This window comes from Sturnira hondurensis, unplaced genomic scaffold (genome assembly GCF_014824575.4).
Source record: "Sturnira hondurensis isolate 20B ecotype Veracruz unplaced genomic scaffold, ASM1482457v3 Scaffold0020119, whole genome shotgun sequence".
NCBI classification, from domain to species: domain Eukaryota; kingdom Metazoa; phylum Chordata; class Mammalia; order Chiroptera; family Phyllostomidae; genus Sturnira; species Sturnira hondurensis.
This window is the reverse complement of record NW_028092750.1, coordinates 5,033,055-5,044,151: the sequence shown is the minus strand read 5'-3', so window position 1 is coordinate 5,044,151 and position 11,097 is coordinate 5,033,055. Positions and strand designations below refer to the sequence as shown.

At 58.2% G+C, this 11,097-nt stretch overlaps 1 protein-coding gene across 1 annotated transcript; it reads right to left on the bottom strand.

The window, feature by feature from the left end:
• Positions 1–264: 264 nt before the first annotated feature.
• On the bottom strand, positions 265–2,084 carry JUND (JunD proto-oncogene, AP-1 transcription factor subunit). The gene has a single exon (XM_037028678.1). The coding sequence runs from the start codon at positions 1,919–1,921 to the stop codon at positions 881–883; it is 1,041 nt and encodes a 346-aa protein (XP_036884573.1). The 5' UTR covers positions 1,922–2,084; the 3' UTR covers positions 265–880.
• Positions 2,085–11,097: the final 9,013 nt, after the last annotated feature.

Sequence of the window (11,097 nt, the reverse complement as noted above, 5' to 3'; positions counted from 1 at the left end):
CCGCTGCAAGCTCGGTAGTTCCAATCGATGGTTCAAGTCTCCAGCGTCCCCCACCCAACCCGGACAACAGCCGGCCTCGCGCCCAAGCGCGTCTAGATGGCGCTCGCTGCGCGCCAGAGGTGCAGTCCCCTCCCGGGCGCCGCTCCCCCTCCTCTGAGCAGGGGAGCAGGGCGGAGGGCAGAAGGTGTGGGGGAAGGGGAGCGAGCCAGGCCTCGCCCAGCCCATCAAGCCCCGGCGGAGGAAGGAGGAGGCGGAGAGCAGAGCTGGCTTTAGGAGACTTTACTGAAAACAGAAAACCGGGCGAACCAAGTATTACAAACAGGAATGTAGACTCGTAGCAAAACAAAACAGAATAAAAAGGGGGAGCGGGAGGACGGGGGAGGGGCAGAGAGCAAGGAAAGGGGAGAGTAATTTTCTTCTTCCCATTTCTTTAAAAAACCAACACAAGAAAACACACACTCACACAACCAACGTTTGTTCCCGAGTAGAAACATAAATAGGGCAGAATCAAACACTGTTCTCTCTTCCAAATGAAAATAAGAAGTAAAAGAAAAGGCAACGCAGGGCTTCAGGCTGCGCCCTCGGAACCCTCTTCGGCGGCGATGCGTACAAAGGGGAGGCCGGGCGCGCGGGTTTGTGCAATCGGGCGGCCACGCGCAGAGGTCAGAGGCAGCGCGAGGGCAGGGGGCGGGGGAAGTCATGCGCTTGCCCCCCGGGAGCAGGGGGTCCAGCTTGTCGAGTCTGAGGCGCCCTCTCTGAGTCCTGGCACCATCCGGGGGCGTCCCCGGGGCCACGCCCTCTCCAAGTCCAGGACACCCACGCCCCCCACGCGAGCACGCCTCTCGGGGAGGGGGGCCGCGCATGCGCCCCGCGCGCGGGCTCAGTACGCGGGCACCTGGTGCTGGGGCAGCAGCTGGCAGCCGCTGTTGACGTGGCTGAGGACCTTCTGCTTGAGCTGCGCCACCTGCTCACGCAGCAGGCTCGCGGTGGACGCCAGCTCCGTGTTCTGGCTCTTGAGTGTCTTCACTTTCTCCTCGAGGCGCGAGATGCGTTCTAGCTTGCGCTTGCGGCACTTGGAGGCAGCGATGCGGTTGCGCAGCCGCTTGCGTTCTGCCTTGATGCGCTCTTGAGTGTCCATGTCGATGGGCGACAACGGCGGGCTCTCACCGAAGCTCGGCACGTCGGGCACCGTCTGTGGCTCATCCTTGAGCGCGGCGAGGCGCGGCGGCCCCAGCGCGCCCGGGGGTGGCGGTGGAAAGGGCACAGGCTCGGCGGCGAAGGCGACAGTCGCAGCGCTCCCCGCACTCCCGGTACTGCCCGCGTAGCTGCTCAGGTTCGCGTAGACGGGCGCCTCGGGTGTGGCCGCCGCCGGAGCCAGCTCTCCGGGAGGCGCGGCACCAGGAGCCGTGCCGGAGGGTCCCCCGGCCGTTGCCGCAGCGGAGGCCGCACCCGCACCCAGCTGGTTCTGTTTGTGCAAATCCTCCAGGGCCTTGACGAAGCCCTCGGCAAACTCCTGTTCCTCGCTGGCCGCCACCTTCGGGTACAGGAATTGTGTGCTCGTCGGCGTGGTGGTGACCAGCCCGTTGGACTGGATGATGAGACGCTCGAGTTCGGGCGAGGCCAGCTTGAGCAGCCCTAGGTCCGGTGAGGCAAGCAGGCCGTCGGGCGGCGCCGAGCCAGAGGTGCTGTCTGTGCGCAAGGGGGCTGGGGGCGGCGCGGCCCCGGGCTTAAGCGCTGCTGCCACCTGCTCGCTCAGACTCAGCGTCAGCGCATCTTTTTTCATCATGCTGCCGGCCGCTGCCGTCGGGGGCGCCCCGGGGAACAGGCGACCCGGGGACGCAAAGCTGCTACCGCCGCCACTGCTACTGACGCCGCCGCCCAGGCCGCTTAGCGCCTCATCGCCGTAGAAGGGTGTTTCCATCCTCCGCCTCCCCCGCCGCGCCGGTCCGGGGGGGAGGGGAGTGGCTGCGGCCTCCCGAGGGGCCCGCACCCCCCCGCGTCCGCTTGGCCCCAGCGCCCGCCCGGCCGCAGCCGCTGCGCCCGGCCCTCGGTTGGCGGCGGCTCCTGCGCCGCGCAACCCGCGCGCCCTCTTATAGCCTCGGCCCAGCGCGATGAGCTCACTGCCCCCGCTCGCCATTGGGTGTGGGTGACGTCTCTCATTTACATCGCAGGGCGGAGCCAGGCCATCGACGCCCCCCCGGCTGCTGTTGCCCCGGTGACCCGCGGTAAACGGCACAACAGCGCGCTGCCTTGTGGGTTGACGTCATGGGGGCGGGCCAGGGGACTGGGCCGGGTCACTCGGCTCTGGGAGGGAGCGTTGTGTACGACCAAGGTCCCCAGCGCCGCCTCCCGCCAAGGCACGTCCGGGGTGGCGTGATAGGCCCGGCCACCAGGCGCCTAGCCACTGGGCTCCTGCCAGCCCTGAAGCTCCGCCCCGCGGGCCCTTTCCAGGGGGAAAGGAGGTGGCGGATTTTGGGGTCTCAGATGGATAAATTACTCCCTGGCACCTTCCACTCCACTGCACGGACGGTGCCTCCCTTAACGTGTTTTGGTAAAGCTTTGTGTGCCCTGGGGGCTGAAGTCCTGGAGGAGCGGTGGCTAGTGGCTCTCCCGGGATTTGGACCAAGTCTGCCTTCACCCACCTTCACCCCATTGTCTGGTGGTGTGTTTGCCCCAGAAAGACAGAGGAGGGTAGAAGAGAGCTTCCAGGAGCTGCTGGAAGAGCTTTGATCCTACTACTTTTCACTGGGAGCTGTCTAAAGCACTGGGTCCGAATTCCTGACAGATGAAAATCTGGGGAGCACAGTGACTTGCCTGAGGAGACCAGAGCTGTAACCAGGCCTGAGCTCTTACCCATCCTGTAAAACCCTGGTGTCCGTGCCCCTGGGCAGCCGCCTACGTTTTAACTCCTTTCCAGGTCCTGCTGTGGGTCCTTGGATAAGGGTGCTTAGGCTTAGACAAGAATCCCAGCTGGTAATCATTACCTGCTTATTACCATTATGGCTATTAGGGTTTAATGAGCCGCCATAGGTTTAAGCCTATGGCTGGGGTTGGGATATACAAGTAGGAGGAAAGGAACACCTTCCTCAACACTCCCCAGGGGTCCTTGAGATATCAGAGTTTGACAGACAGCCCCTGCACACAACCCCTCCATGGCTCCCACAGCACTCAGGATGAAGCCCACTCCTCAGCCAGGTGGTGGAAGCTCCACACCCTCCTTTCTCCACTCACCTTTCACTCTTACCCTATCTGAACCTTGGCTTCCCAGCCCTTTAGTGCCCGTAGGCCTTTGCATACGCTATATGCCCTCTGGTGATTCTCCCCTTCTTCCCATTATATCCTTGGAATCATCCAGAATGATGGAGTGGATCATAAATCCCCAGAAGGCAGAGGGACCTTCTCTATCCTGGGGCTGGTGGGTCCCCAGGTCCCTAAGTCCCTGCACAGGGCCTAACATACCGTGGACACAAAGTGTTAAAGGAGAACACTGCCTGGCTGGATTTGCTGTGGCATCCTCTGGCCTTGGTTTGTGTGACTGGTCTGTGGACAGCAGCACCACCACCCCCAGGTCCCTTCCTCACCTGCCACTGCCCCTACTGGCTTTGAAGCAAAAAGGCCATGAGGGAGACTGTGATTCTGAGCAAGAGGCCTGGCCTGGCCTTGAGGGCAGAAGGCCAAGCATATGGATGTGTGCATTCATATATGGAGCAGACTACCATGTGTATATGTCTTTTCCCAGGCATGTGGTCTCTCAGCCCTCCATACCTGTCCTCTTAGGTCCCAGCCTAGGCAAAGGGACCCCTGGTGCAAGTGAGTACAGCCCCTGCCTGGCCTGTTGCCAATCCTTCCCTGGGACCCCTATCTGGACCAAGATTGGAAGAGAGAGCACCCCACCTCTCCCCACAGCAAGAGGGTGATTGGGCCTTGACCTTGATAGGTAGGTGAATGTCTTGTGAACTGTGGGCAGAGACAGCCAGACCTGAAAGACTGACCAGCAGACAGGCCTTGGGAAACGGGAGGCACAGGGAGGCCAAAGCAAATTACTTCTCTGAGTCCCAGTTTCCACTTCGTGAAAATGGAGCAAATAATACTACAGCCTTATGGAGTATTGAGACTTTTACTGGATTTGTGGAAATAGTATAGGTTCAATAATAGTCTCTATCATTGTTTTATTTTTATTTTTTTAATTTGTATCCTCACCCAACAATTTTTTTCATTGCTTTTAGAGAGAGAGGAGGGGAGAGAGAAAAACACCAACGTGAGAGAGTAACATCAGTTGGAGTAGGACCTGGACTGGGGATCATACACTCCCAGCCTGGAGATGGAGCATGCAACCAAGGAATGTGCCTGACAAACTCATAACTGACTAGGCTGGAACCAACTAAGGCAGGGGCTGTTTTACATTATTATTATTCAGCCAAACTTCACTGCAGTTCTTTGGTCTGGAGTTCCCTCTGCATAGAGTGCCCTTCCCTAGCCTCCAGGCCAACTCCTACTTGTCCTTCAAACTCACTTCCAACGTTCCTTCCTCCAAGAAGCGTTCCTTAACCATGGCCCTGGGGACTTCCTTAGACCCCTTCCTTAGAGATGTATGAGCCCTGTCCGCCCTGTCTGACTCTATATGCTCCAGTCAGGGGAAGGCAGGGTCCTTGAGACTGGGTGGGGAGGACCTGTCATAGCTTCTAAATGTAGGGCGCTGCCTTTGCCAGCCCCACTTTCCAAGGCCTGACCCCTCTCAGGCTCCTCTGCTGCACACTTGCTATTCCCTCGGACCTGATGCCCTTCCCTACCTTCTCCTTCCTTCCAGCTAGGGAGAACTCTGGGACACCCCAGTCCTGCCCCTCCATTTGCACCAGCCCTGACCCCAGAGCTGGGTAGGGGAGAGTGCATCCAGATCTGTCTGTGAGACTGGGGGCTTCTTGGGCAGGTCAAGGAGGGCCCTAAATCCAGCAGCAGCCCCATGCAATGAACTAGGTATAACTTCCATTCCTTCCTTCCTTCATTCCACACACTGGAATGAGCACCTACTGTGAGCCCAGTGATGGGGACACACATGAATGACACAAACAGTCCCACCCACCCAGCACAGGAAGGAAGGTGACAAACACAGCTTTGAGGATAATAAATAACTGGTGCTTTCATGGCAAGTAAAAGGGGGTGTTCGGAGTTGAATAATCTGGGAGAGGCGTCCCCAGGAGGCTATGCTGAATGAAGGGCAAGTCAAGAGATGAAGGAGGGCAAAACATCCCAGTAGGAACAGCAAGTGCAAAAGCCCTGGGGCAGAAACCAGTTGGCCACCTGGATGGAAGGAAAGGTTGGGCTGGATTGGGAGAGCCAGGGAGAAACAGGGGTGGGGGAAGAAGGAAAGTAAGGGTGACAGGGCCTCTACCCAAACTGGAGTGGGTGGTATTTGTTCCAAGGTTAGTGGGGTTGAGGGAGGAGTCGGTGATCAGGGGTGGGCCCGGAATACATTTTCACCTCCCAGCCGCTCCAGGAGTCTGGAGACATTATCCCACGTCCCAGAGGGGTTGCTCCGGAATCACACAGCCTAGACCAGATCAGAACTCAACCCTGTCCCCACTCCTGCCTTCCCAATGGAGGTGGAACCTGACGCCCACCTCCATCCCTGGGGAGCTCTGGCCTCTGCCTGGCTTGAAGAGATCTGCTTTCTCATTTAGAGCAACCTGCAACTCGGTTTACTGTTTAGTCTTTATTTGAAAACTCAGAAACCTGAAATCTACTGTATAAAACGGAAAGCCCCAAAGAAAGAGAGAGAAAAAAAGGAGTTATGCAGGAAGCAAAAAGGGGTGAAGCAGAGGGTTTTGCCAGGGATGGTCCCCTGATCCCAGGACCCCTGGGGGCTGAGTGCGGCTAGTAGGGGCAGCCCCTCCGGAGCTTGGGCTCCAGGGGCTGGTGGCGGGGACCCAAGTGGCAGGACCCTGTAGGGCGGCCGGGGGAGGGGCGCAGGCCTCGGGTCGGGGGCGCGTCTGGCCCCGCAGCATTCCTGAGGCTCGGGTTACCGGCGAAGACTGCGGCCCCTCCCTCCCTCCCTCCCTTCCTGCCCCGCTTCCGCCCTTGCCTGGAGCCGGACAGGCTGCTACCTCCTTGGTTCAATGCAGGTGTTTCTGCGACCGCTGGGAGGACCCGGGCTCTGCCCTCTAGGCTGTCACTGGCTCTTTCTAGTCTCACAAGACCATTTTGCAATTCATGCACTGTCAGCCCCCTTCAGCAAGGATGGATTCCGATTGATACCTGGCAAGGCCAGCTTTATACCTGGTAGCCCCACAGACCACTCCGAGGCTGTGGTGTGTCTGTCCTCAGGCTCCCACAGGCCCAGGAGAGCGCTTGCAGTGTTTGTTGACTGACCCACTGACATGCAGTGAGCCCAGCCTGGAGGACCTCTGCAAGGAGAAAACACCTCCCCCTCAGGGCAGGCAAGACCTCTGCGCTCACCCAGTGTACATTTAATGTGTACTTGCTGTATACCCAGGTCCAGATGAGGCCCTGTCACAGGTTAATGTTGGAACCAGGGGGTTTGGGAGTCAGAGGGTGGTGAATTTAATTTCACCAGACCAGCTTCAGAAGTAGATTTGTTTGTTTTCCTTTGAGCCAACTTCAAGCACCAACATGCATCCATTCCACCCTCTATTGAGCACCTACTGTGTGCCCAGCCCCGTGTGCTGAATGAGAGGTTTTTAGCCCTCTCTCATCACCCCCTGAACTGCTCTTCTCACGAGAGAAAGAAAACAACATAAGCACATGAGCATTGTCACTATTCTTCCCTTAGTTCGACCCTCTTCTGTTTTTACTTCAGTAAGTATATTTCAAAAGGGAAACTTCATGTCACTACCAAGAAGGGAAAGCCAGTTTCTCTTAAATAGAAGGAAACCCAAAAAAACGATGAAACGAGAGCAAAACACAGGCATCCCCGCCCCCCCACCTCCACCCCTACCCCAGTTCACGGGACACTCTGGGCCAGGTCTGGATCAGGAATGTCCAAATGGCCAGAGAGCAGTAAAGGCAGGGAGGCCCCCAGCCAAGCCAAATGACTCCAGGAGGGACCACAGGGACCCACTCCTTTCTGTCCCAGAGGGCCCAAGCAGGCAGTTGATGCTGAGTGTGCCTAGCCTCAGCTCGGCGATGAACACCTGCGACTTTGTTGTTGTTCATTACAGAGAGAGAGAGAAAAAACATTGATTTTGTTGTCCCACCCATCCAGGCATTCATTGGTTGCTTTTTGTATGTGTTCTGACCAAGGATGGAACCTGCAACCTTGGTGTAACAGGATTATGCTATACCCAACTGCACAAACCAGCCAGGGTGAGCACCTACAGTTTTTGAGGTTTGTCTGCATCAGACAGTATCCTCCCAAGGACCACTGGGGCAACTGACCCATTTCAGGGACAGATGGAGGCAGTTTGGCAGGCAGCAGCGTCTTGGTGGTGGCACCCCACTGAGCTGCTGCGGGGAGGCTTCAGGTTGGTTCAGTTAAGTGGAAGCTCCCACTTCCTCCTCAAAACCTTGGGGCTGTCCCCACCCACAGTTCTTTGGGGCCCTGATATCCTTCTCAAAAGACCTGTGGACTCCATGTTCTTTCCTGGTTACCTGGGAAATGGGGAGGGGATTGTGTGAATCAATGAATACATGAATAATTAAATGAATGAGTGAATGGAGTGATAGGTGAATTAGTGAAGTAATGAATGGGTAAGGCAATTCATGAGAGGCTGCATTCATGCAAAGACTGCATGCCCACTCTGAACATTCGTCTTTAAAATCCTACAGCAGCCCCTCAAGGAGGTACACCTGTCTCTTTTTCAGATGGACACACAGAAGTTCTGAGCAAAGTTTGGCACCGATCCTTGGAGAGCAGATTGGGATCCAGGTGCTTCGCTGCAGGAAGATGGGAGGCCGGGAATCCTGGGGCCTGTCTGGTACAATAGAGAGCTGCAGCTGGACCCCAGGCCTCCGGGCGAGGCCTCCTGGAAAGGCCCCGGGTCCAGTGAAGGAGTACATTGAATGGGAGCGCGATAAGAGCGCAGGGAGGATGGAGGAGGGAAGAGGAGGGGTGTGGAGGGAAGAGGCAGAGTCCTAGTTCATCAGGAAGGGGCTCCAGAGAAGATTAGCCCCGCCCCCACCCCCAGCCCGTGAGGTCCTTAAACGCCAGCTCCGTCCCTTTCCCCTGTGAGGGCAGACAGACCCTTCTCCGAGCAGAGACTGCCCCTTCCCCCACCCCCAGGCCCCGCCGCAGCCTCTCCCGGGAGGAAGTGGTGAGGATGCGGGGGAAGGCGCCCCATTCTCACTTCCCCTGGGGCAGGGCGGGGCCTGAGGGTCACGTCCCCTGCCGCGAGATAGGGGGCCCCCTCTAGGGGTGGGAGCAGGGAAGCCGCAGGAACTGGGGTATCAGCCAGGGCTTCGAGACCTCCCTAAGTTCTCTGGGCTTCCCTGGTTCTCATCTGGAAAATGGGGGGAAGAAACTCGACCTTGAAACAGTTACGGGGNCATTCTCACTTCCCCTGGGGCAGGGCGGGGCCTGAGGGTCACGTCCCCTGCCGCGAGATAGGGGGCCCCCCTCTAGGGGTGGGAGCAGGGAAGCCGCAGGAACTGGGGTATCAGCCAGGGCTTCGAGACCTCCCTAAGTTCTCTGGGCTTCCCTGGTTCTCATCTGGAAAATGGGGGGAAGAAACTCGACCTTGAAACAGTTACGGGGTAAGAGGACCCCGCCCTGGGCCCAAGGAGCTCCCTCGGGGCGGGGAGACCCAGCTGGACACGGACACGCCCGGCCCTGGAGGAGTCTAGGCCTGGCGGCGGGGTGGGCGGGGCTGGGGGGGGAATGTCCCAGTAAATAGGATTCGGATGGGGCGGGAGACTCACTTCAGGCCGAAAGAACGACCAAGGCAAAGGCCTGGAGGCTGGACGGCACCTCCTGTACGGCCTGGCCTTGTCCGGGACCGTCCTTTGTCTGTACCTCCAGCCTAGCCCACCTTTGGCGGGGGTTGAAGGGGAGAGGATCTCGGGGGTGGGGGTGGTCTAGGTTAGGCAAACGGAAGAGTTAACTCTGCACGGCAGCGGGGGTGGGTGGTGAGGGGGGCGGATGGCGTTAGCGCCGACGTCAGGACGAGGCGGGGCTGCGTAGATGCAGACGCGGGGGCGGGGGAGGTCTCCGGTGAGCTGATGAGTAGCGTCAACCTCTCAATTTCCCGACTCTGCCCAGAAAGGGGGAAACTGAGGCACGGGGAGGGGTGTGGCGTAGCTAGGACTAAACTGAGCAGGTCGGACCCAGCCATTCCCAAGTCGCCCACGTTCCCCTCTGCCGTCCCCTGCTCTCGCCCATGGCCACACTGAGACGACCTCCATATCGCCTGGAGCCAGCTGGTTTTACTGTTCTGTTTTCCAGCGTGCAAACAAAACCGCCCAAATAAGCAGGGCGGCTCGAGCTGTGGCCCAGTTAGTTGCCACTTCTGCGTGGGCCTCAGTTTCCTCAACCGGACGATGGGGAGAGAGCTGACATTTTTTTGCTGGCGCACGAATTAGCCTTTGCTAGTGCGGGGAGCAAGGGTGAGGTCAGAGTCAAGAGCCCAGACAGGCATCTGAGTCCGGGACCCTGCGATGCAAGATTAGAATTCCCGGCTAGCCCCGGCTCCCCTCCCTCCTCTTTTCCTCCGTTCCTCCGCTCCCTCATGTCCTCCCTTCCCCCTCTTGCCCAGCTTGGCAGCCCCGCAGGACCGCTAATTAAATGCAGGGCTGGGGGAAGGGGACGGCATGCGGTTAACCCCTTCTTTGCCGGTCCCTGGTAGCCTGCCCAGGGCTGGGAAGGGGACTCCCTCCTCCCAGGAATTGAGGTCCTAGGACAAGCCCATTTGATGAATGGGTAGACCGAGGCCAAAGGGCTGGTTCCAAGGTTCTGGGCTAGGCTGGATTAATCAGGGCCTCCTGTAGAGGGGGCGTGGAGCATAGATATAGTGGGAAAGACAGTGGAGATAGAGACTGAGATAAACAAAGAGCAAAAGGTAGAGATGGAGTGAGAGGGATAGCAGGAAAGGGAAGAAAAGTTTAGTGGGGCCAGACGGAGAAGGCCAGAGACCCACACAGCAGTGGGAGGAGAGACAGCTGGGAAAGCCTGGATACAGGGAGAGACGCCTGTTTATCAATCATGATTTAAACTGGGCTCCATGGTTCTTGGCTGGGGACTGGAATGAACCATCCTCTGTTGGCACGAAGAGAAAGGTGACCCTGTAAACCTCTACAGTGAAGATGGAGTGACTCTCCTAGGGCAGCACAGTCCAGGTTGGTGGTGACATAGGCCAGATGTGGACTCACAGCCCCACCCCAACATGTCCTGGAGAGCCCAGGGTAGGTTCCCTGGCTTGGCTTGTTCACTGACCACTGAATTCTGCTCCCACTGAGGGCCAGCTTGCCTGGGGAGCTATAGGTCACCCCCAGGGGCCACCCTGGCCTTGCAGTTCTGCATGAGGTGGAAAAGACCTAGACACTGGCCTTTCACTGCCTGGTTTCTCTTTGACTGTGCACACTGATTACTGCCATTCTCAATGAGGGTAAACTAAGGCCCTCATTCTTGAGTGGGAACAAATGGAAAAAATAGATTATAACAAGCACTTAAGAAGAAATTGCAAGGAGGGAGAGTGGAGGGGGTTCAGAGGGTCCATGCCACCTTCAGACAAAGGGGGTACTGTGTGGGTGCCCCAGGGAAAGGTGTTCTTGAAAGCTGGAGTAGCATATGCAAAGGCCCTGGGCTAGGAATGCAGAGTAGAGGAGCATCCAGAAGGCCTGGAGTGGGGAGAGAAGAAGGAAGATGGGGGAAGGTAAGAGTGGGGGCACTCAGGTCCTCAGCAGCTGGGGCAGTGACTAGTTGGAGCCCTTACCAGCCCAGGTGGAGCCCATGAGTACCCTCCTCACCTCAGTTTTCCCACCAGTGCCCATGGTCCAGGGAGGCTCAGGGCCTATAGAGGCTACCCTGGGTCACAGAGACCCATCTTCTTTCCTCTGAGTGCCACCCTGGCCTCCCCACACTGTGTGGCTGGCTCTCTGCTTTGGCCCATCTTCCTGTCACCCCCTAGCCCTGCCCACTCCTGCTGTCCA